This window comes from Esox lucius, chromosome 17, assembly GCF_011004845.1.
Source record: "Esox lucius isolate fEsoLuc1 chromosome 17, fEsoLuc1.pri, whole genome shotgun sequence".
NCBI lineage: Eukaryota > Metazoa > Chordata > Actinopteri > Esociformes > Esocidae > Esox > Esox lucius.
The window spans coordinates 27,103,930-27,129,878 of record NC_047585.1 but is presented as its reverse complement, the minus strand read 5'-3'; the positions used below and the strand labels follow the sequence as shown (position 1 = coordinate 27,129,878).

At 46.0% G+C, this 25,949-nt stretch overlaps 2 protein-coding genes across 2 annotated transcripts; both read left to right on the top strand.

The window, feature by feature from the left end:
- The first annotated feature begins 1,273 nt into the window (after positions 1-1,273).
- Positions 1,274-18,613, top strand: espl1 (extra spindle pole bodies like 1, separase). The gene is made up of 31 exons (XM_010881530.4): positions 1,274-1,660; positions 1,887-2,189; positions 2,280-3,020; positions 3,117-3,218; positions 3,921-4,032; positions 4,160-4,287; positions 4,457-4,656; positions 6,276-6,518; positions 8,364-8,508; positions 8,668-8,827; positions 9,052-9,191; positions 9,865-9,999; positions 10,116-10,232; positions 10,339-10,510; positions 10,831-10,956; positions 11,410-11,566; positions 11,653-11,762; positions 11,884-12,986; positions 13,413-13,809; positions 13,981-14,124; positions 14,223-14,436; positions 14,600-14,802; positions 15,031-15,158; positions 15,324-15,446; positions 16,114-16,263; positions 16,425-16,592; positions 16,711-16,815; positions 16,933-17,048; positions 17,132-17,215; positions 17,618-17,782; positions 17,960-18,613. Exons 1-31 carry the CDS (start codon positions 1,580-1,582, stop codon positions 18,159-18,161), a joined length of 6,474 nt encoding a protein of 2,157 aa, XP_010879832.2. The 5' UTR covers positions 1,274-1,579; the 3' UTR covers positions 18,162-18,613.
- Positions 18,614-19,132: 519 nt separating this feature from the next.
- Positions 19,133-21,908, top strand: pfdn5 (prefoldin 5). The gene is given in 6 exon segments (NM_001303794.1): positions 19,133-19,231; positions 20,326-20,428; positions 20,602-20,633; positions 20,944-21,018; positions 21,262-21,367; positions 21,484-21,908. Coding segments are annotated over 6 exon segments (462 nt in total). The 5' UTR covers positions 19,133-19,165; the 3' UTR covers positions 21,564-21,908.
- The last annotated feature ends 4,041 nt before the right edge of the window (positions 21,909-25,949 follow it).

Genomic DNA, 25,949 nt, shown 5'->3' with positions numbered 1-25,949 from the left:
GTTGTCTGGAGGGTGGGTACCCAGAGTGTGTAGTTAAGGATTGTCTGGAGGGTGGGTACCCAGAGTGTGTAGTTAAGAGTTGTCTGGAGGGTGGGTACCCAGAGTGTGTAGTTAAGGATTGTCTGGAGGGTGGGTACCCAGAGTGTGTAGTTAAGGATTGTCTGGAGGGTAGGTACTCAGAGTGTGTAATGGTGTTCACGGATGGTTCAAAGGACCCAGGAATGGGTCGGGTAGGGGCAGCTTTTGTAGTTAGGGGAGCGGGAGTGAGTGTCACTAAAAGGGTTACGGATCACTTGGCGGTTTACACGGCTGAGCTTCTGGCATTGCAGTTTGCATTGAGGTAGGTGGAGGACACAAAGCCGGTTAGGGTGGTTATTTGCTCTGATTCATGTGAGGTGTTGATTAGTTTGCAGTCTTTCAAGTCCACTAGGCGGCAGGACATTTTAAACAGGGTGTTGGAAGCACAGGATAAGGTAAGAAGAGATGGGATGTAGGTCTTATTCAAGTGGGTTCCGGCTCATGCTGGGGTGGCGGGAAACGAAGCAGCCGATAAATTAGCAAAACAGGCCCTGGTGAGGGGGGTAGTGGATGTGGTGGTGTCCTTGAGCAGGGTAGAGGCTGAGGTTGTGGTGTGGAATGAGGTGATGAAGGTGTGGCAGGACCAGTGGAATGCGGACACCAAAGGAAGGCACTTGTTCCAGATACAGGGTGAGATTGGGGATGGAAGGAGGGCAGTTAGGAGTAGGACGGAGGAAAGGATTTAGATTAGATTATGGGTGAGGCAATGTGGATTGCTCGGCACGCTACACATGATAGGGAAGCATCCGACTGTGTTGTGTGACTACTGTGGGGAAATGGAGACGGTGGATCACATCCTGAGGCAGTGCAGACACTATGCGAGGGAGAGGTTGCAACAGGGTCTGAGGGCAGAGGGGGTGCACATATTGAGTCTAGAATCTATGTTGGGGAGGGGGTGGTCTGGTGCAGCGGTTAGGTGTCTGTTTGTGTTCCTTAAAGAAACTGGGTTGACTGGGAGAATTTAGGTCCTCCCTGAAGCTGACCCACACTCCTTTACAGTAGGTGGCAGTAATGCACCAATAGCGTTGGATACCAACCGCCGTTAAACACCCACAGAAGAAGAAGAAGAAAATAATATCTAAAACAGGATTGACTACACATTCCAGCACTGTAGGTGGCGACATACGCCCAAATATTCTCTTTGCAGACGGTTACAACACCAAAGGAGAACAAGACCAATTTAATGCTCTCTGATTGGCTGCACTTTTGTTTTAAAACAGTGCGCGAGTTTTTTTCTGAATAGTTTTTAACGAAACAATTTTTTTGTTTCGTGTTATGGCTAATAATGAGAAAATGCCGTTACAAGAGTGAACAAGTTAGTTGCCGATTAGTTCGTTAAATTAACGAAGTAGTATTACGTTGTCGGTTCTATATGTTAAGTTAGCTAGCTAGTTTGGCTACTATACCATACTGTTCTGGCTAACGTTAGCTAGCAAACTCAACAGCATAACTAACCAGCTGTTGGCAAACATTTGCAATTAATAGTTTTGCAGATAGGAAAATGAAAATTTTAAAAGTTGACGATTACATCAAACAGACAGGTTGTTCAAAAGGGATAAAGCTTCTGTATGAAGACTTAAAGGTGAGTGTTCATCACACATTCTAGCTACAGTTGCGAACGTCATTACACAGACCGTATTTACCCAATCCTTACCCTTTGCCCGGTTGACTTCTGTACCGTAACTGTTTTTGAGGGGCTCTTACATCATTAATAAAATAATGTTGTTGGCTATACATCTATCAAGCATGTGTTTTGAATATGAATAATAAAGGTTGATTACACAATTTCTCCTTTGTATTTTCTACAGACGTACATAAGAAATGAACCTGGGCCACAAGGTAGTGTATTGTGTGACCGAGTTATTAGGGCCTGCAACCACCAACTGGGAGTTGGTCCCCTGGATAATGACCACATTGCTAGACTCATAAAGCTGGTGGAGCTTGCCCTCCGAGGCTATGATATCTCTAGGGAGAGTGGGGTTCAAAGCTCCCCTTTGTATATGGAGAAAATCAGCTTTCACATTCTCAAAAAACTTGGCTCTTTGGGTTTTCACCGTCCCTGTAGCCACATGGGAAGCCTGCTCTACCAGAGACTGGTTCCAGCATTGCAGGTAAGGCATATGGAGTGTTAGGGAATAATATTTCCTTAATAACATGAATGTTAGTCTGCAAAAAAAGTTTTCTTCTTGTGTGACCCACAGACCGAAGACTACTCCGTGCTTGTGCGCAGCTGCTTTGCTGTGCTGTGGAACGGACAGTTCGCTGCCCAAGGTGGCTCCTGTCTAGATCCAAAGGAAAAGCTCAGCCGCCAGTTGCTAGCCCTGAGCTTCCTGCTTCTGTTAGAAAGGGATTGCATGCCAACCAGCTCCTGCTCCAAAACCCCTCTGTATGTGGGAGAAGCCCTGGTTGAGTTTGAGAAGGGCTGTGAGAGGGCTCTGACTAAGGAAGATGCGTCCTTCATCCTGCAGGAAACCCACAGTTACCTCCTGCCCTCTTGCCCTAGTGAAAGTGGCCAGAAAGTGGAGCCCTCTGAGCAGCCCTGCCTTTCTACACTCAGTGAGGTGGTGCTGATTGTCTCAAAGCTCCTTTTGAAGGCAGGTTTCTGGAGCATGGCTTCAGGGCTGTTGGAAGGGTCCTTGGGAAAGGTCTCAAACTGTCCTCACACAACAAGTCCAGGGCTGGTGCTTGGCAGGTGGGCAGTAGACATTCACCGCTCCATGAGTCACGGACAGGGGAACGGGAGGGCTTTCACAGAGTGCGCTCGAACCCTCCGGTCTCTTCCCGACACCCTGGTGGAACGGGAGGCCTGTGTGGTACTGGAGGGGTGCCGTCTGGTGGTGTCTGCTGTGGAGACGGGCCAGGTGCTCAGTGGAACTGTCCTCCTGGCTTGGTTCTCCTTTCTGGAGGAGTACCAGGAGCTCATTCAGAAGAGACTTCAGAAGGTTAGTGGCATTCGGCTATTTACCACTGAAACATTAGTTGTCTGCTGTCACCGTTTCATGACATTGTGCATTTGTTTCCTTGTGACACCTGGACAGGACTTTGCGTCTCAGTCTGAGGAGAATCGACTCCAGCAGTCCCTGTGCCTCAGTATGTTCCAAGGCTTTGTGTTTGCCTATGAGAGTATGCTGGCCTCACAGGTAAGGAGTCTTTCACTCCAAACTAGATGGGTGTTTATCAGGTAATCTTTGTTATTAGGTAAATGTACTGCCTGTAAATGGGAAGCTTCTTAAAAGTAATACATTTCTTCTGAGACTTTCACTGCGCACTCTTCTAACCAAGTGGCTTGTTATTAAATGTACCTGTCACAGTGCAAGTGGACTGCAGCACTGTTCGAGGCCCTGTCTCGGTGGAACTAATAAAGCTTGATCAATCAAATGTATTTCTAGAGCCCTTTTTACATCAGCAGTTGATGTGTTTATGCACAGTGGAAAAATTAGGAAAAATTCCCTAAAACCTAGAGAGGAACCAGACTTGGAGGGTTATCCAGGTCAGAAGCATGGACTGGGACAACCCGAGGGGAATCGTCAGGTATCGTCTTTATCTGCAACAATACCAGGAGGACTTTGGACAGGGACAGCTAATGAATCTTTTCAGCCTGGTACTCCTGAGATGTGGTCCAAGGCCTCATGTCCTCCTCAGTTTAAATGGTGCAGGAGACAAGGAGCATTTAGAGCGCACGTTCCTTAGATTAACATGGTTTTACATTGGAGAATGTGTACTGACCCTACTCCTCGGCGCAATAATACAGCAGAGTGAAACCTTAGGGCTGGGATGGATGCGGAGATATTTATTTGATGTGCATTATTGTGGTGTTAATATAGGGTTTCTTCTTGTTGTAGCTTGAGAATACTGAGACACTAGACAGAGTGCTGCTGTACTGTCAGGCCACTGTTGGCCGGATGATGATTGAACTACGCAAGCTACCCAGCGATAACATCTTCATCAAAGCAGGTTCCACAACTACTTATCGGCGTAAAACCCTTGTGGCCTTTTTATGAATTTGTGCCTTTGACATGAAATGAATTATCAGTCAATAGTGATCCTACGCGCTTCCTTGTTGGTCCGTTCCCTTCTGCAGTGACCACAGTCAGTAACCTGGTATGTGGTCTTTATAATCGTCGGCTGTACGGCCAGGCCTTCACCTTGATAGAGGTTGTGTGTCAGGAGCTACGCAAGAACTGCCCTCTTTCTCTGCCTGTAGACAAGGTAAGTTAACAACCATACTTTCTCATTCATTTGTTGCATATTGTTTGTAGTCATTGTATCACAATCAACAGTCTTATGGAAAATGCTGGGAGATTGGCAAAAAGTTCTATAAAGAATATTTGTTTCTATGTTTAAATGTAATCTGAATAGTAATTAATTTCCCATTCAGTTAAACAGGGCTTTCATGATGGCAGTGCAGAGTTTGAGGCATGCTGGTCATCTGGAGCGGGCACTGGATTGGATCATCATGTGGCTGCAGGCCCTGGGGCCAGTAGAACGGCTCACACTGCATATGACTGAACCTGTATCCCTGTGGGTCAAGACCAAGGCCGATGCCTCCCGGGCTGGACATGAGGACACTCGCCTCCGGTAGGCATTGTTCAGAGAGTCATAAAGGCCGTTCACACTGAAGGAACGCTAGATCTTAAGGATCTAATACTGTCTTTGCGGTCTTTAAGAATAAATGATGGAGACTAATAGTTTCACTTATTACTTTTGCATAAGCAATCTGCTTATGTTGAGTTTCTTTCTGAGTTTCTTTCAAATTTTTCTTCCCTCACAATTTTGTGAGTTCCACTTCATTATGGCCTTGCCTTAACCACAACCAGTGTGGAATAGTGCTACACATCTTGGACTTCTTTCTACATCAGGAAGGTTTCACATGTACTAGAGGTGAACTAATTCCCCAGCCAACAAAAGTTGCTAGAGCACAATGAAACAAGGCTTTACTGTCCATCATCCACCCTGAGCATTGATGATTCAAATTGAACCAACCTGTGCTGGACCTCTGTATTGTTGATTCAAACACTTGGCTTAAATAATGCATCTGCAGTTTCATTTTTTTGCATAATCCATTTTTTTATGTAGCCTTTTGCTGTTCTTGACTCATCTGGCTATATTTTCTTAATAAAAACTAAGCCTGTCTGAATTAATGCTTGCAATTTAATTTGAAATGCTTGATACACTGCTTTTTTGCGGTTTAGTTTTAGTTAAATTTTTAAGGCCTCTGAACCATGAGCTCTTGTGCTTGTTTGTCAACATGCCAATGCTTCACTTGGTGTGGAGCTGTCCAGTGTGCCTTTGACACCCAGCTAAACTACCCCAGTGTACCGTGGTGCAGGCCCCTAGACTCATTGTGGCCTAAACATCTGCTACAGGACATCACCTTGAAAAGTTGAGGTGTGATTCAGGTTTGGCTAGAAGCCTCTATATCAAGCAGTTCTTCAGAGAGAATGGGCTGTTTTGTTTCATGCCAAAGCCTAATAAGTCAAGCACCACCACATACTACTTAAGTACTATGTCAAGGATTCTGTAGCTTCACTACTGTTTAATTTTGTTTGTGCGACTAATGAAGCATTTGTTGTTGAAACGCCGCACCAGACAATTCATGTTGCGCACATTTTATTGATTTCCCATTGGCTGCACAAATGTCAGCCCACAAAACCAGAAAATATTCAGTTATGTCCCTTCTGTGTTTTATTTTGAGGGAAAGATCTATCTAGAGGGTTTGTTTGGAATGAGACTTTGCGGTGATGTAAATACTTCCTCTAAGCAATATTTAAGTTTCTGCACCCAGTTGTACACCCACAAACACATTCTATGAATAAATAGAAATGGGCAGTATCATTTTCACAAGATTTGTGTTATCGTAACCCTGGTGGCTCTTGATGATAACTTTTTTAATGTTGAGTCATTCAATATAAACCAAATTATATTGGTAAGTAGGTTTTTAACATATAGCACTTTTTTAAACAGTTTATTTTGGCTGAAATTTGTGATTCATCTTGTTTAACCACAGAAGACCATGCGATTAATAATTTTTGTCCTTTGACAGAAAAATAGATATTATTAGAACTGAATTATAATTAGAATCTGTGACCTCAAAACTGGACTCTTGATACTATAACACTTGCCGTGTTTTTGGTTTGGCAAAAGCCTGATTAAGACCGTGTGCAGTCGTGAATGACAAGCTGCTGTTGTGTTATCAGGACCCTGCGTGACGGCTTTGGAGCGGACAGCCCCGATGAGGCGGTGCTGCTGTGTCTGTTGGAGGAGGAGCTGCGTGCCTACAAGGAGGATGCAAGGGACCGCGGCCAGGAGAGCTTCAACACCCTGTGTGACCTCCTGGATATCTGCCACGAAGACAGCCACCACACACACCTGCGTGCTGTGTACCTCTGTGAGATGGCCCAGGTGGTGTGTTTCCAGGACTACAGTGAACAAACGGAATGGTAGGACACTAATTCTGCTCTACTTTAACTTCAAACTGACTGGTGGAGACAAATGCTTGTTGACTGTGGAGTGCCACTGTCAATACTTTATATAGGCTAAGCATTGCCAGAGACCTCAGAAAACAATATTATCCCTGTAATTAAGGTCGGGTAATATGCATTATGACAATTTGTCACAGTTCTGTATGTATTAATATTTGCTGCTGTGTTTATTGGGATTTTACTTTCTGAATCTAGCTCCATTTACAATAATGTTTTCTAATAATAACTTAATAAAAAGATTTACCCTATATGGCCCAAAGTATGTGGACACCCAACCATTGCACCTATATGCGCTTGTTGGGCATTACATTCCATAATTATAGGCATGTATATGGAGTTGCCCCCCCAACCGTAGGAATGAATATGGATAAGACTGCCTGGCTCGAACATGTTATTCTGATGTATTCCAAAGGAGTTCAATGGGGTTGTGCTTTTTGCACAGGGGCACAGTCATGCTGGAACAAAAAAGGGCCTTTCCCCCAAACTGTTGCCACAAAGTTGGAAGCGCCCATTTGTCTCTGTCTTTGTATCCTGTAGAATTAAGATGACTCTTAACTGGAACTAAGGGGTCTAGCCCAAGAAACCGCCCCAGACCGTATCCCTCCTCCACCAAACTTTACAGTAGGCACTGCATTCTGGTAGATCGTGTTCTCCTGGCGTTTGTCACACAGATTCATCCATCAGACTGCTAGATAGTGAAGTGATTCATCACTTGAGAACACAAGTCCAGTGGCAACTCCAGTCGATGCTTGGCATTGCGCGTGTTGATATGAGGCTTGCTTACTGCATTCATGAAGCTCCCGATCCAGTCTTTGCTGATGTTGCTTACATAGGCAGTTTGGAGCTCTGTGGGGAATGATGCAACATGTGATTTTTATGCGCTTCAACACTCCGCAGCCCAGCTGAGTTTGCATGGTCTACTGTGGTCTTTGCACTTTTGCATGGTCTTCACAATTTATAGTATTTGTGAAGGCTATCTAGTAGGGCTGACTTTTGGCAAAGGTGGCATCCTACGAGAGTGCCATGTTTGATGTCTCTGAGCTTTTCAATATGTATTGCCAATGTTTGTCTGTGGAGATTTCATGGCTATATGCTGGATTCTCCCCCCCCCCCCCACCGGGCAGCAATGGGTGTGGCAGAAACACCTGAACTCTAATTAATTAGGTGTCCACATACCTTTCGGCATATAGTGTATTGTCTTCCAACCCATGTTTTACACCGGTATCATTGGACTTATCGTGGAGGCTGTGGTTCTATTACTCTGTTGGAAGGTTCTTTTGTGTGGCACTCATGAAAGCACTTTTAATACATATCGCACCAATGAGAGAGGTGCGATTAGCTAGCACCATCTTTTGTGGTTGCCTTGTCGCCCTCTAGCAACTCATTGGCACAGATTGGGCCCCAGTGAGCTCAATTGAGGTATAACGCTGGACATGGCATTCCAGCGTGTAAGGATGGAAGATGTGTGAATAGAACGAGAATAATGGGATTTGGGATACTTGTACCTCATCATTGACTGGGCAGAGTCCACTGAGAGTTGCTGTGATGAAGCCGGGCCTAAATCACAGATTTAGATACCATAAAATTGCGGTGCACAGAAATAAGTGTTACCGAAAACTTGTCACTGTAATTGCTGCCAAAGATGGTTCTACCAAGAATTGGACTTAGCTGTGTGAATTTTCCAACCAATATTTAATTGTCTTTTGTTTAACATTTAGATCTTTGGAAAATATTGTATGTTTTTTACTCCGCTATTGAGATTTTTTAACCGTTCTTCAGGAGTTTATTTTTGTAACTTTTCAGCACTGCAGTTGATTTAATCCTCGAGTCTATACGAGTATTGGAGGAGGAGCCCGAAACAGATGAGAATGCTGATCGGCTGAAGGATGATAAGGCCCACTCTTTTCTGTGGCTGTACATCTGCACTCTGGAAAAGAACCTGCAGGAGGTGGGTGGTCGTACATGGAGTCCTTTTCAGGGAATCCAAATTTGTAACCTTTTTTTGTTCTGAAGCCTTTGTTTCCTGTGTATGTTTTCGTTAAATGGTTCCCACACATGGGTCTGTTTGGGTTGATATTTGTGTATGCACTGTTCGTCCCATGTCCAGGCCTTGGAGACGGAGAAGAGGATGGAGAAACTGCGTGAGCTGTCGGGGGCCAACACAGACTCAGTGGAGACCAATGACCTAGGATATGAGGACCGGCAGAATCAGCCGGATAGCCACCTGGTGTATGACGCTCTACGCTTCAACCTGGCGGCTGAGAGCAGTAAGGCCCTTCTACTGTCACACCCTAGTCAACCTTGTCCAAGAGGGAAACATCGGTGATTCTCTTGAGTTTATAAGCATGGCAGTAATTTGGCTCATACCTGCCGTTAGAATCCCCCATGTGAATAGGTTACATACCCAGTTTTATAGATTTCATTGTTTGAAACTACATGGCTGCGCCGCCTTTGTTTTCCTCCGACTCTGTGTGGTCTTTTGTTTTTCCAGAGTTGATCCAACCTCTAGACATGGCCCTGAAGGAGTGGTCCTCTCTACTGCAGGGTAAACCGCTGCCTTTGGTGAAGAGTCCTAAAAAGACCTGCGCCTCCATCGCCCTCTGTGCTGTCCTCTACAAACTCATGGGCAAGGTAATCCTTTAGCCTGTGACTGCCTCTGTACCTGAGCAGTATTGGTTTGGTTCCTTTCGCACTCAAATCACTGATACAACTGTTCCTTATCCAGTATTGCTATCGTTATATCAAAACTATGTTGCCTTGCAAGTGCAACTGCGTCTCTGCAGCCATGGGTTCGAGCCCCGGTCATGCCGCTGTTGATGGTGACCGGGGTGGTCCGGTTGCGCGGTGTATATTCTGCTGGCGTCGTCCAGGGGGAGGGGGGTGGTAGTGGTCGAAAGGGGATATCCTTGTGCCGCCGCGTCCCCGCTACGTCTCTGGCAGGGCGGGCCCCTCTGACCTGGCTAAGGATAAGACAATGTGAGCGAGCATTTAAAATACCACCCAAAATGCGTTCTGAAACAAAGGGTGTTCATTCTGCTGATTCTCGGTTTCCTCAGCTGAACTTGTTATAGCCACTTGTTTATGTACACAAGGTGTAATCATTCTCTGTAATTGCATGATCTGATCAGTGTTCCAGTGTTTGGCAGGTGTGTGAAGGAGTGCAGAAGTTAATCTTAGGGCCATTTGTACTGTAACACTTTAGGGCTGAAGCTGAACCTGGCAATGCTGAGTTTAGTTTACATTTTTACTTCCTGTTGAGCCCATCTCACTGTTTATATATCCACGTTTAACTGTCCTCTTCTAGCCTCTACAGGCACTAAAGGCCTACAAGTTGGCCGCCGGCCTCTCCTGTCGCCTTGGCGATGCTGAAGGCCGTGCCTCCTATCTGTGCCACTGTTCCAGGCTGCTGCTGGAGCTGGGTGCTCCTGAAATTGCTGAGGTAAATGTTGTCTCGTCACAGACCAGTTAAACGTCCCAGACACAGGGACGTAGTGCCCCTCATCCCCGGATGACGTTTGAATGTGCGTGTTTAACAGCTCAATGCATTTATTTCAGGCCCAGCTGGAGGGAGCAGAGCAGTGTCTGACCCAGAAACCGAACGCAGAGGGTCCAACTGCTCTCTCTGTGCAGGCCACACTGCTGAGGGCTGAGCTCTGCTACAGTCAAGGACAGGTAAGACCCACACAGTGTCCCAGCACGCATTGCTGCCGTCCCTCTAAGGACCCTGGGTTTCTGTGAACCGGTCAAGGAGTGTCCCCTGGTCTCCATGTCTGCCCAGGTGGTGCGGGGCGTGCCTTACCTGTGTGAGGTTTTGAAGGAGGTGGGGGAACAGAGGCAGTCGAAGGCCTGGTACCTCCTGCGCGCCCAGGCGTTACTGACGGCCAGTGCCTACCTGGGTTTGGACACCGCCACACTGCCACCAGCACTACGCCAACGCCTCACTCAACACGGTCTGCCCTCTTCACTACTAAACAGTCAAGACCAGGGATATTCAACTCTACCTCCAAGCCAGTTCCACAAATTTATTATATATATTTTTTTTTCATTGTAACCCCCTGATCTGGGTCTTATTTATCCCAGGGAAACCAGGCAGGTGCCAATGATGCGGTAGAACAGAAATTCAGCTGGCTCCGGACCTTGTGTCGTCAGAGTTGAAAACCCCTGGTGTAGACTGAGTGGCTGTCTTGTCCTATTTAAATGGTTCTGTTCCGCGTCTTTGTGGTGCCCGTTTGAGTCAGCGGATTGACAGACCGTCTTGTCTGTGTTGCAGGGCTGAAGACCCCTGACACCGCCCTGGCTGAGAGTCTGAAGCTACTGCGCAGTCTCCTGGTGACACTGGTGGGGAACGACCTGTGTGGATACCAGGGTGTCTCAGACACGCACTTCATTCACCAAGGTACTGTATGGCCGGCAGCTTCCCCCCAGTTCTGTTGGAGAGCCTGTCGTCTAACTGGGCCACAAGCTTTTAATAGGAAATAATGGTATTAATCTGTATTTATTTTTCCCCCCAATGACGATCACCCTCCATCGGTGAGCTTTAGATCGGCTAAGAGTCTCTTTTAAATATGCATGAAAGTACTTCCAAGGGTGTTGCAAAGTTTCTTAAACAGACCGGAACTGGGAAGACCTTACCCTAATGTGTTCAATGTAGACCTGTTTAGTTCTACACCTCTGTATAAAGACTCATAATGCAAATCCTTTTGCAAGTGGAACACTAAAATAAGGGCTTCTCTGTTCATTTGATTTCTAATGAAAATGGCCCTGGTGAAGCTGTATGAAGCGCCATGTTTCCATACACCCATCACATCAAGCTCTATTGATGTCAGTCTGTCAACTCTGACCTCTCTAGGTAATAACCTGATGTTGAAGTGGCAGGTGCTGTCAGAGCTGCTTGGCTGTTCTGTGAGGGTAGTGTTGGTAAGGAGCAGCTGTGGAGCCGTCCACGAGGCCAAGCTCCAGTGTCTGGAGGCCCTCAAACTGGCCACCAAGCTACAGACACTCAGCCGGTAGGTCCTCTGTTTCTTCATCACCAGTTCTACTGGTTGTCTCTGTATCCGCGGCATTAAATCTTTTTGCTGTATTTTTATTTTAGGTGTGCTGAGCTACTGGTGGTGAAGGCTGAGTTGGAGCTGTTGAAGGGGGAGACGGCAGAGTGTAGCTTTGACCTGGACAAAGTCAGGAACCTTCTGGATCTTTGCACAGGTAATTCAATGTCACCTATCTCTATTGACTGTTTATGAATTGTAAATGTAGCTCCAAGCATTTTGGTCTTGCTGTGCTTTCTGTAGCATTGTCAGTCAACCCTGTTCTGGTTCCCCTGTAGACTTCACCAAAGGAGAACAGAAGACCGTGGTCAAGATCAACCCGAGGAAATGCTGCCCGGCTCCAAAGGAAGAACCTCCCCTTCCCAGTGTTGAGGAGGAGGGTAAGGCCTTCATGAGCACCCGCTGGCTCCCTAAGGAGCCCATAGAGCGGGACCTGGCCAGCTCCCCTCAGCTTAAAGCCCGGCCTCAACGCTGGTTGTCTTCTCTGGGCCATGGGGCCACCTGCCTCTGTCCCTGCTGCTCTGAGCCAAGTCTAGGTCGTGTGATAGCTCGCTGGGCCACTACCCAGGCTGACCTTACCCTCCAGCTAAGCTCCATTGAGACCCAAAACAGCCGTAACCTCCATTTAGCTGCCCTGTCCCGCTGCAAGAGAATCACTGACAAGATGGCAGCCAAATTGGACCAGCTCTTTCCCCTAAAGGCTGTCCCACCCAAACCCGGTCTGCTCCAGGACCTGGTGGCCCGTGTCTACCTCCGCATGGCTCTGTCTGGTCTGGAACTAAAGCTGGGGAAGGCTGCAAGTACCTGGAAAGTCCTAGATGCTGGTTTGGCGTTTGTGGCCTCCAAGCCCTCTCCGGAGCTGGGGGCATTGAAGGCCAGGCTTCTTGGGGCCAAAGCCCATGCTTCCTGCCTGGCTCTGGCTGCCCAGAGAGGCCACCCCCCTGATGAGCTCTTCTCCTCAGCCTGGGCCTGGAACCCTCCACCCAAGGTGGCCCGTAAGCCCAAAACAGTCCAACCTCGTCCACCCCCAGTGGCCACAGCTGCAAAAACCCTCAAGAAGGCTAAAGACCCTATCAGTAAGGTCAAACTGATTTCTTCCAAGAGCCAAATGTCTCTGGTGCCCAAAACACCTGTGGCACTCAAACACCCTGAGGCGAAGTCTTCTGTTGGGGAGCTCAGGTCTTTTGACTTCAACACAGATGTGCCCACAGTGACCTGCACCCCAGTCCAGAGGGTCAAAGCCCCTGTCTCTTCCAGGAGAGGAGCAGTCAAGGTCGCCCCTAGTCTGCCATTCCAGGTGTATGAGGAGCTGTCGCCGACTCGTGACAAACCACAGCCTGTACCTGCAGCCCCCAAACGCACCAAGAAGTCTCGCTTTAAGGTACTCGTACTGGAAAGGCTGAATGACCAGAATGTTCTTTGTCACGGGTAAACCACTGTATTCTGTACATTAGCTTTGAAATTATAGTTGTTGCAGAGTTCTCTTTTCCCCCCTAGGTATTGTACAGAACAGAGGTGTTTATACCGACAATATTAAAGCTCATTCTCTGTTAGAAGTGAACATGTTTTCAACTCTCCATTTAGTCATTTTAATTTTTTAGTATATTGCCAGGGAACCCACCCAAACAGTCTTCTTACTCTAAATAGAGGTTAGTTGTTTAAGTGCTAATGTCATGTTGACTGTAAATGTTTTTAGTCGCTGCTTGCTAATGAAGACATGTTTGGGTGACTTGCCTGTTTAGTTTGGTGTGTGTGTTTGTTGCCCAGTTGGAGGGTGCAGATAGTTAATGTTTGTCTTCTGCTGTAGGTGGAGTTCAGTGATGAGAGTGACACTGAGTCCAATCCCAAAGCTGAGCATAAAGAGAAACCAGGGGTCTCTAGAAAGCACGGCACCTCCACCAGGGCATCCTGTGCCTCCAAACCAGCTGCTGACCCCCCTGTTGAGAGGGCCCCTTCAAAGAGGGGCAGTAAGAAGAGCACGGCTGTCCCCTTCTCGAGCACCTCCTCTGAGGAAGAGCTGGCCTCCTCTGTGCCTGCCCCAGCCAGGAGAGGCAGATCCAGGAAGCAGCCTGGAACAGGGGGGCACATTGAGGAGCCAGAGAGGATGAGGACCATTGAAGAGGAGATAGGCATGCTTAAACTGGACTCCAGTATCGAGGAGCTAAGAGCATCAGACACCGAGACTGAGAGCAGTGTTTCAGGCAGTAAGTGAATCTTCCAGTTGTGTGTCTGTCCTATGGTATAGGCAGTGAAACGTCCATTTCAGGCTGCTAGAAATGGGGTCGTGTCCTGTTCTATAATAATCAGACTCTGCCGCATGATTTATTCAAAACATTCTATTTAGTCCAACTGTAATTGGATTGTTCTTTCTACAGGATTGCTGTTAGACGGCCCAGACAGAGACTTTGAGGTCCTTAGGAGGGACCTGTGTGGTGATGTCGAGCGAGACTGTCTGTCTGAGCTGAAGAGTGGCGGTCACCCAGGGGGCTTGCAGGCCCATGTCCACCTCTCCATCCCAGGTCAGCCTGACTGCCCTGGGCATCATGGTTACGGGGAATCAAAGGGCTCATTTTGAACCGGACTGTCCTTCCCTCCCCTCTCTGTTCCCTCCGTATAGATGTCCTTTCTGTGGAGGCAGTCCAGTCTCTGCTCCGCTCTGCCTGGCTGGCTTTGCAGCACTCCCCCCCGCCCAACCTCTTCCCCCACCTCTGTGGCCTGCTGGCACTGTCGCTGGGTCAAAGGGATCCTGTCACCACGGCAATGCTCCACGCCCAATCCCTGGGTGTCACCACCCGCCATCACATGATACGACACTTGGCCAATCGCCTCAAGTAAGTCATAGATACTCTGGTCCAGTGTGAACCCCTTGTTTAGGGTCAGTCTAAACCTGAGCACTATATATATATACACACACACACACACACACACACACACACACACCCTGGATCCTGTGTACTTACATATGACACGTTTCCTGATGTGTCCTTCCTGTAGGAAGCTGAAGAAGAGCTCGTCTGAGTTGGCAGACAGACTGGGTTCTTTGAGTCTAGACGAGCCCAGGGGCCGAATTGAGAACCCTGTAGAACAGCGACTGTCCCAGCTGGAGAACATCTTCGCTTTCCCTACAGCTGAGCCCTCAGTCTTTCCAAAGCAGCACTGCCAACAGTTCATCACACAGCTGCACGACCTTCCGACTGGTACCACTGGAACATTTCAATACCGTTTCATTAATCACAAGACAGGGAAATGCTCATTATCAGCATATGGGGGGGGGGAATTATTATAAGGGGTCACTGGTCGAACCTGCATATTATGATTTTGAACTTCCTGCTGTAACATGAAATTGAATTGACCCCATGCAGTCCTGTGGAGCAGATCTAGACAGGAACTGAATGATGAGTGGCACCACTGTCTCCCCTCTGTAGGAATGACTGTGTGTGTACTGTCTGTGCTGGGTTTGAACCCGGGAGAGATGGGGGACACCATTTTACTGTCCAGGCTGGAAAAGGACTCCGCTCCTGTTACTGTCCGCATCCCTACAGCCCAACTGGAGGTACTGGAAGCCTCTTGTACGCACACCTGCGCACGTTTCTCCATAACCTTTGTTGCCGTCTCAGTCGTTTTAGAGCTTTAAACTATGTTCTTGGACGTTGCCTTTTGATATGCAACATGTTGAAACGTGTATTTTGAGGCACCAGTCTGTCCTGTGTGTTAACAGCACTCTGTCAGCTGGCTGGTTCAGGAGATGGACCGTGTCCAGGTGGAGCAGAAGACTATGAGCTGTGTGTCAGAGAAGACTAAGTGGTGGGAAGGCAGGAAGTCCCTGGATGGACGCATAGAGGTATGAGGGTTTATTTTTCAACCTGAAGCATATTCTTTCAAAGATGACTGTTCAGTGAATGCTTTCCAGCGGTCAGGTGTCAATCTCATCTCATGGTTTAGTTCCATCCAAAATCATTGGGACAAGAAAGCATTTTACTTTTTGGCTCCCAAGTTTGGATTTGAAATCAGACTTGCTATGACGTTGAAGTATAGTATCTCAGCTTTTATTTTAGGGTGTGTGTGTACATATGCATCGCAGTAGTAAAATTAACTGTAATTTAGACATTTCATCTGTCCCAAAATGTGGTGATCCTGAAATGAGGGGACTATGTAAACGTGTTATGACTTAAATGGTGACTCCAGGATGTGTACAAATAGGATTAAATCTAATGTTCACTATGTAAAAAAAATCACATGGACACAGCATCTGTTAAATACAAAACTAGCTTGTCAAAGGAAAACAACTATTAATGAAAACATTATCAGATTGGTGTGCACGTTGCTAAGTCGGAGCTACCAGGTTCTGGTAATACTTAATTTGAGAAAGAAATCAGACTAATGAAGTGCTTGCTATATGAATCTTTTAATATTTGCTACTTTTATATAGGCCTATCAAAATATTTTGGGGTCCTTGATGTGCTGAAGTTTTAAAACCCTAAACATACCATGTCCCCTTGTTTCCCCAGAGGGTGCTGGAGGAGATGGAGAAGTTGCTCGGTTGCTGGTGTGGGCTGCTCCAACCTTTGACCTCTGATCCTGAACTGTCTGTCCAGGCTAAGCGTCTCCAAAAGACCCTTGCTGGCTGGGGGGCACAGACCTCAGAGGAGATGTTGAAGGTGCCTCCACATTTATTTATGAAGCCCTTTTCACTTCTGCGGTCCAGATGAAGCATAGGACTCATGTATCACTCCTCTGGTTTGAGAAGTCAAACAGCACAATTGTCCCTTTCACATAGGACACCACTGTTGGAATTAACGGTTATTTTTAACTCTTCCAGGCTTTGCTGTCTACCTCACCTCTGCTCTCCCAGTCACAGCTGCAGTGTTTTGCCAAGGGAGTGTGTGTGGAGCGGGAAAAGGAGTGTGTGGACCTCCTGCGGACAGCTTTGGCTGGTCTGGCAGAGAGTCCCAATTCACAAGGACACGTAGTGCTCATCTTGGACAAGGTAGGGGTCTCTTGCATTTTTGTAGAGGAGGAGTGAGTCGTCCTGCATGACATGAACACAATTCCTGTGTGTGACAGTTGTCCGGAATCCCGGCGTAATGTGTCTTGTCTTTCTGCAGTACCTCCAGAAGCTGCCGTGGGAGAGCATCTCCTGCCTAAGGCCTTGCTCTGTCACCCGCATGCCCTCTCTACACTCAGTGCTGGGCCACTGTGCTCTGCAGCAGGTCAGACCACACAAACACACATTTGATTTGGCCAAAGCCAACTAAAACATGAATACGGCAAACGTTATTTTCTACAGAGGTATGAGTTGTTGAATACTGACACCTGCTTGTCTCCAGTCTGACCCGGGTTGTGTGCTGAATGGAGGTGTGGACCCAAAGCAGGTGTTCTACGTGCTCAACCCTGATGGCAACCTGGGGGACACGGCGGAGCGGTTCAAAGAGTGGTTTGCCAGGTGAGAGCAGTGCCAACAGGGTTTTATCTCTCCCATCTGGAGGAAGTCCCCTTGTCCTCACAGTCTCTCTGCCTCTCCTGCAGTGAACCGCACTGGCAAGGTGTGTGTGGGGGGGCTCCTGACCCAGGTCAGCTGCTGGAGGCTGTTACTACCAAAGACCTCTACATGTGAGTCTATTGCAAACACGTTAACTGCATAAACAACCATCTGACATCACGGAATGGTCCAAAAAAGAATATATAATTGTAAACTAATACACTGTGTAAGTGGTGTTGTACTACTAAAATCATTTCTTTAGTCTGTTAACTGTCTGCTGAGAATACAGTCATTTCTGTTACACAAACAATTTTATATAAAGTATAAATTTTACTTAAGCCATGTAGATTTTATGAAGTCTATGCCCATGGCTTGTATGGTGTTTTTGTGCTAAAGATAATTGAATAAACTATTGGTAATTGAAAACACTTCAAACTGCCTAGAAAAGTGAACCAAAAAATGTAGTACGCTTTAACCCAGGAGTATTTGGTTGCTGGTTAGTCGGATTCACATGCCTTTCCCTGTGTCTGTAGCTACGTGGGTCATGGGTCAGGGGCGCGCTTTCTGGACAGGCAGATGATCTTAAAGGGGGAGATGAGACCTGCTTCCCTGCTCTTTGGATGCAGCAGTGCTGCTCTGGCTGTGCAAGGAGAGCTGGAGGGCACCGGCATAATCCTCAGCTACCTCATGGCCGGATGGTAAAACTGCTTTGTCACAGTGCTTACCAGAAGTCATTGCAATTGTTGAATGCTATAAAGGATATTCCATGCATTTTGTTTAACTGATACAAATTTTCTTTGTTGGCAGATAGGTAAGTTAATCTGTCACTTTATGTATATATGTATGCTTATCTGTTGCCTCTCTGGCCTTTTTAGCCCTTTGGTTCTAGGGAATCTATGGGATGTAACGGACCGGGACATTGACCGCTTCACCAAGGCTCTGCTGGAGTCCTGGCTGACTGCAGGCCCAGGGGCTCCTCTCCTGGACCACATGGCCTCGTCCCGCCAGGTCACATTCCTAAAACACCTCATTGGGGCAGCACCTGTGGTCTATGGACTCCCTATCCACCTGCGTTAGGATGGAGAAAACACCCCTGAACACTGATTTATCACACAGTCCAAATTCTACACCCAGTACATGCATGCTATCATTCAACCATCCATGGTAATTAAGTCACGCAATGAGTTTCACCTTATTTGTATTAGCATGTTGACAATGGTTAACTGGGGCCTTAATCAGTAAATCATTCTCATGGCGTGGCCATCCCCCTGCAAAGCCCAAGAAAGTATTGTATTAAATTGTTAGCCCTTATCTGTTTTAGATTGTTACCCTTACTACTGAACTAGGATGAATGCTGCTTGACATCCATGTTTGGTTTCAATTTGGAGGGCGATTATAATATGTACTGTATAGTTATGGGTCTAGAAACTGGGCTAACTACTACTAAAGCCATTGGTTATTTTAACATTTTTTTGTTTTCCGTGGCTGCCCTTAGTGAAAACTAATGTTTTTTTTAAATGTTTTGCCAATGCAATGTGTACATGATTGTGTAAATAAAATATTTGCCAAATGACCCCTGCTCCTGTGATATATATCCACTCACTGATGTTGCTCTGGATAAGGGTCTGCTAAACTGCCAAACTTGCTTAAAGGGGTAATATGTAACAAGCAAAAATGACCTGTAGACATCTGCAGTTAATGTTTTAAGTTAGTGTTTCAAATGTTTCTACTAAATTAGTCTGTGTGTGACCTAGTCTTCATTTAAACTTTCTTGCCCATCCATACGTTTGCATTTATTTCTCCATATACTTTCTTAAGACACTCAGTACTATCCTTCCCACCCTGGACTAGTTAGTACTACGCTGCTCTTGTTCGGTAAGTGTTATTGTTTGGCGGCAGGGTCCTACAGTGTCACTTTAAATGGTGATTATATAATGTTAAAAGGAATTTAATTTTTGCTCCAGCGCAGTAGGGGGCAGTATGTCGTTGAATCTGCAGTTTCTCAATAGGGCGTTTTCTATAAATGGAAACAACTACGTATGCCGCGAAGTGTCATTGTAATTTGTCTCACATTTTTTAACATGGCGGTGAATCTTACAGAGCTTTCTCTCCCTCAGTTGGAGGGATTGAAGACTCAACTTGAGCAGGTAATCGTGGAATCGTTAGTCTTTTGATAATTTTAGATAAAGGGTCAAATATTTCAGGGGCTATTATGTTCTAGTCCCAGCTGGTTATTATTTGTGCATTGGCTAAATAACTAGTCAATCAGCCACACATTTGCTATCGTTACTGCAGTCCGCTAGATAATGTAGCGTGTTAGCTGCCCTCGTACTAGCAAGTACCAAACTGCCTTCTCGTGTACTGGTGGCTAACTGTACACGTTTTCTGAGATAGGTCTGGGCTGTGTAGACAGCAGGTTCAGTTGCAATATAGGGGTTATTATTTAGTAGTGTTAGTGTTCGTTATGGTCCCAACACTAGACTCTATTCATTGCCAACATGTTTGTATGGTAGCCGGCCATTTGAAGTAGTTATGGCCATTCAAGGATTCATTGCCGTTCTACTAGCGGCAGGATATTATGCTAGTAGCTCTAACTCATTTTCATTTTCAAAATTTAAGTAATCATTGAAATATATAAGTCAATGTAGTTAACAACCTAGTCGATACATTTTGTTTAATGTCTGTTCCAATGTTCTTGTCTGTTCTTTTTTCCAGACTATGATGTTAACTATATTGCGTTGTAAATTTCAATTATGGCTTATATTTTGAAAAAGAAAATCATGCTGCCAGCATAATATCCTGCTGCTAAAATAACTCTAATGAAGCCTCGTTTGGCCATCACTAGTTTGAAGCACAATGCTAAGTTAACAAGACAATCGACTCAAACCAGGGAAGTTCAATGGGCTACTAGTCATATAGTGTGCATGCTGAGTCTGACTATTATCAGTTTTATTATTTACTTGTAGTCCGTTCATTTAAAGCTAGTTCCCTTCTTTTGCATTGTCTGGTTCTGCCGCATTACATTTAATATTTTTCGTCCAGAGGTCAATAGTTATTTAATGCTTTTTAATCAGATTTGTTTTAAAGCCCTTTTTATATCAAGAGTGCTTGTGCCAATATCCAAACTTGAACCCCAAAGAGCAAACAACAATAAGAAATGGATACAGTTTGTGAACTAAGTTCTCTAAATGACTGTCTGGTATCTATGTGGAATCACACGGTTTGTTTCTCTGTTTTGCAGGAGACCGAGTTTTTGACATCGTCCATAGGTCAGCTCAAAGTTGTCCAGACGAAATATGTAGAAGCAAAGGACAGTTTGAGTGTCCTCAACAAAAACAATGCAGGTGTGCCGCTCGTACTACACTGACAAATATGGTGGTAATGCAATGTATGAATCCTGTTTTGTCTTTTTTTTCTTGGAGTATTGTACTGATCGTAAAATTGACAGAAATTGTTTCTCAATCTACACGATTGTTTGAAAGTATAACCTTTGATACCAAATGACTTTTTCTTTTAGGAAAAGAACTGCTGGTTCCCCTCACAAGCTCTGTATCCTTATGTTACTTTTCGCAGCTGCTACGTTGCGTGAATAAATATTCTCACATCATTCTTCTTTACTCTAACTTTAGTTTGCCTGAATGTTCATTGTTAAAAGCAACATAGAAAAGTTTTAAATGAGACCATTGCACCTTTTGTCATTATATTTTAGCAGCCAATACCTAACTAGCTTGTTAAGAGGCTTAGACCTTTTGGTTAATAGTTATGGTAACCCAGGTTTGCCACACTATTTTCCATATGCTTTTATTAATGATGTTGTTGAACGTTTCCTGTTTTCTTCCTTAACATTACTTGCTGTTAGATGTACGTTCCTGGAACACTTAATGATGTGGAACATGTCTTAGTGGATGTTGGGACAGGATACTACGTTGAAAAGGTGGGCAGAAAAGTGATTAATAACAAATGACCAACACCCCTATTTGTAACTTTGACTCAGAGGTGACCTTTAGTAAGTACTCTGAATGTTTTAGTCCCAGTTCTGTTTTTTTGTTGCCCCTGATCAGCATGTATGTCTTCCATTTTTGCTATGCTGGAGCCCCCCCATAGTTATTTGCATGTTTGTACAATGGTTTAAAAATCAAATTCATTTGTGAGGTTAATTTGATTTCCCTCTCTGCAGAATGTCAATGATACCAAGGAGTTTTTCAAGCGCAAAATAGATTTCCTCACTAAACAAATGGAGAAGATTCAGCCTGCTCTGCAGGAGAAACATGGCATGAAACAAGGTAATGCAGAAGTTTGAAATATTTGTATTATTCAATGTAAATGCAATAGACTTCAGTTTTTTTTAATGGATTTTTCACTCCTCGCTGTTCTTTTTTTCTTCCTCCTGGTTTTCTAGCTGTGATTGAAGTGATGAATATTAAGATCCAGCAACTTCAGAGTCAACAGGCCTCACAGTCAGGGACAACGAAAGCCTAACCAAATGATGATGATGACAATTGAGCTTTCTCACACCTGTCTGCTTGGGTTCTTCATGATGGGGGTTTTCAGTTAATGCCACCAGATACTGCATGAATTGTCAGTGGGTTGAGCTGAGGTAAACCTGTGTGAAAGAAAATGCATTCTACAATCTACAATGCAGAACCTACATTTTGACAACAGCAGTGGTAAAGGGCAGCCAAGATAGTGCTATTACAAACTCAATAGAAGTGTATTTTCTGTTCCATAGCCAGGTTGCAGAAATATAACATCCTAGCATCTATGCCCCTTTTATGTTCTGTGTATTGATTTTGACTAATAAAATAGACTTGTTTTCTCTGTCTCAAATTATAATTGTTGATTACACTGGAGATTTAAATTAAAGTGGAAAATGACATATGTATGAGTTTTAAGTCTAAATGCACAATTTGTGTGAAGTAATTGTTGGAGTCTGCATGCAATTCTCTGGGAGAGCAGGGTTGAGTTAGAGCAGGGTTGAAATAGTGAGCAAGTGCAACATAATACTTTTCGTGCTCTTTCCCTACTATGCAATGAACTTAAACTAAAAATTAATGTTCTCTCACAATGAAAACACAACAGTAAGCAAATTATTACATTTATTAATTAGTGAAAAAAAAATGTGAAATACAAAAAGGAGCATCCATAATATAGTAAATTCAATTTGTATCAACTAATGAAACATCAGTGCTGGTCTTATGACTGTTTTTAACAAAAGAATGTAGTTAATGAAGCCCTTTTCCCCCTAACAGCCATTTCAGTTGGTGAGGTAGGGGCCACTTGCAAAAGTGTTCTATACTCATCAAGGGAGGGGTTATTAGTTCCTTTCTAGGTTTGTTGGTTGGTACTTAAGGCTCACTAAAACCAGAAGAACATTTGTCTGGGAGATGGAGCGTTAGTGGCAAGTAGGTTACTTTGTATTTTATGGGGGGCAGCGAGTGTTTCCTGTTACAATAGCATCTGTCGGTGGCATGCGTTCCCTAAAGACACTGCCATTGCTTACGGATAACTATGTCATAGTAGGAGAGTGATGAGATATTGCAAAAGTAGGAGTGGCCACATGTTTTTCTATGATTGGAATAAAGTTAACCCAGGAAGCATCTTTAATTGCTGAGAGGGGCCACGCGAGTAGCAGCCCAGAGATAAGATTATTCATCAAATGCACTGAATAACACAGTGTCATCCTGCGCAATGAAACACTTGTGACATGCCACACATCTATGTAGTACGCATTAGAAATATATAAAGCAAAAATATAGCAATAATATACACCGATCAGCCATAACATTTTGACCACCTGCCTAATGTGTAGGTCCCCCTTTTGCTGCCAAAACAGCCCTGACCCGTCAAGGCATGGACTCCACTAGACCACCAAGACGTTAGCTGCAGATCCTCTAAATTCTGTAAGTTGCGAGGTGGGGGCTCCATGGATTGGACTTGTTGGTCCAGCACATCCCAGAGATGCTCGATTGGATTGAGATCTGGGGAGTTTAGAGGCCAAGTCAACACCTTGAACTTGTTGCATTCCTCAAACCATTCCTGAACCATTATTGCTTTGTTGCAGGGCCCATTATCCTGTTGAAAGAGGCCAATTAAATCAGGGAATACCGTTGCCATGAAAGGGTGCACATGGTCTGCAACAATGCTTAGGTAGGTGGTACGTGTCAAAGTAACATCCACATGGATCCAAGGTTTCCCAGCAGAACATTGCCCAAAGCATCACACTGCCTCCGCCAGCTTGCCTCCTTCCCATAGTGCATCCTGGTGGTATGAGTACTACAGGTAAGTGACGCATACGCACCTGGCCATCCACGTGATGTAAAAGGAAACATGATTCATCAGACCAGGCCACCTTCTTCCATTGCTCTGTGGTCCGGTTCTGATGCTCACATGCCCATTGTTGGCGCTTTCGGCAGTGGACAGGGGTCAGCATGGGCACCCTGACAGGTCTGCGGCTATGCAGCCCCATACGCAACAAACTGAGATGCACTGTGTGTTCTGACACCTTTCTATCAGTACCAGCATGAACATTTTAAGCAATTTGAGCTACAGTAGTTTGTCTGTTGGATCTGATCACATGGGCCAGCCTACGTGTCACACATGCATCAATTTCCTTCCTTGGACCAGTTTTGATAGGTGCTGACCACTGCAGACCGGGAACACCCCACAAGGGCTGCAATTTTGGAGATGCTCTGACCCAGTCTTCTAGCCATCACAATTTGGCCCTCAGATCCTTATGCTTGCCCATTTTTCTTGCTTCTAACACATCAACTTTGATTATCAGTGTTATTCACTTCACCTGTCAGTGGTCATAATGTTACGGCTGATTGGTGTACATAATGTAAGCTAACAGCAATTTTAAAAAGATTAAGATGGGGATTCTGGCAAACCATCCGGCGCCTCAGGAGAGGGAAACAGTGCCCTACCAACGCTGTTTACAGTAGAGGTGGGCAGCTGTTGACCTCAACTGAGGATGTCGTCGGGCGGTGGAAGGAGTACTTCGAGGATCTCCTCAATCCCGCTGTCACTTCTTCCATTGAGGAAGCAGAGGATGAGGGCTCAGAGGTGGACTCGTCCATCACCCGGGCTGAAGTCACTGAGGTGGTCAAGAAACTCCTCGGTGGCAAGGCACCGGGGGTGGATGAGATCCGCCCTGAGTACCTCAAGTCTCTGGATGTTGTGGGGCTGTCTTGGTTGACACGCCTGTGCAACATCGCGTGGCGGTCGGGGACAGTGCCTCTGGGATGGCAGACCGGGGTGGTGGTCGCTCTTTTTAAGAAGGGGGACCGGAGGGTGTGTTCCAACTATAGGGGGATCACACTTCTCAGCCTCCCTGGGAAAGTCTATGCCAGGGTTCTGGAGAGGAGAATACGGCCGATAGTAGAACCTCGGATTCAGGAGGAACAGTGTGGTTTTCGTCCGGGCCGTGGAACCCTGGACCAGCTCTATACCCTCTACGGGGTGTTGGAGGGTTCATGGGAGTTTGCCCAACCAATCCACATGTGTTTTGTGGATTTGGAGAAGGCATTTGACTGTGTCCCTCGCGGCATCTTGTGGAGGGTGCTTGGGGAATATGGGGTCCTGGGTCCTTTGCTAAGGGCTGTCAGGTCCCTGTACAACCGAAGCAGGAGCTTGGTCCGCATTGCCGGCAGTAAGTCAGACCTGTTCCCAGTCCATGTTGGACTCTGGCAGGGCTGCCCTTTGTCACCGGTTCTGTTTGTAATTTTTATGGACAGAATTTCTAGGCGCAGCCAGGGACCGGAGGGTGTCAGGTTTGGGGACAACACAATTTCGTCTCTGCTCTTTGCAGATGATGTTGTCGTGTTGGCCTCTTCTAACCAGGACCTTCAGCATGCGCTGGGACGGTTTGCAGCCGAGTGTGAAGCGGTGGGGATGAAAATCAGTACCTCCAAATCCGAGGCCATGGTCCTCAGTCGGAAAAGGGTGGCTTGCCCACTTCAGGTTGGTGGAGAGTGCCTGCCTCAAGTGGAGGAGTTTAAGTATCTAGGGGTCTTGTTCACGAGTGAGGGAAGGATGGAACGGGAGATTGACAGACGGATCGGTGCAGCTTCTGCAGTAATGCAGTCGATGTATTGGTCTGTCGTGGTGAAGAAAGAGCTGAACCACAAGGCGAAGCTCTCGATTTACCAGTCAATTTACGTTCCTACTCTCACCTATGGTCATGAGCTTTGGGTCATGACCGAAAGGACAAGATCCCGGATACAGGCGGCCGAAATGAGCTTTCTCCGCAGGGTGGCCGGGCGATCCCTTAGAGATAGGGTGAGAAGCTCGGTCACCCGGGAGGAGCTCAGAGTAGAGCCGCTGCTCCTCCACATCGAGAGGGGTCAGCTGAGGTGGCTTGGGCATCTTTTTCGGATGCCTCCGGAACGCCTTCCTGGGAAGGTGTTCCGGTCCCGTCCCACCGGGAGGAGACCCCGGGGAAGACCTAGGACACGCTGGAGGGACTATGTCTCCCGGCTGGCCTGGGAACGCCTCGGTGTCCCCCCGGAAGAGCTAGAGGAAGTGTCTGGGGAGAGGGAGGTCTGGGCATCCCTGCTTAGACTGCTGCCCCCGCGACCCGGCCCCGGATGAAGCGGAAGAAGATGGTATGGTATGGTAAGATGGGGAATATGAGCAATATGGATAGAAGTATTGAATATTATAGATACAATATGAGTGTAATATGCCTATGAATGACACATAGAAAATAATATTCTAATGTACATGGAAAGACATTGAGCATCTGGAATGTTCATGTGTGATCAGTATGATTATAGATCAGTGTTGCTGGTTGAGGCGCCTTAGCCTGGGTGGCTGTAGTTTTATGATGTTCCATGTTTTCGTAAGGCATTGTGTATGGTAGATGCC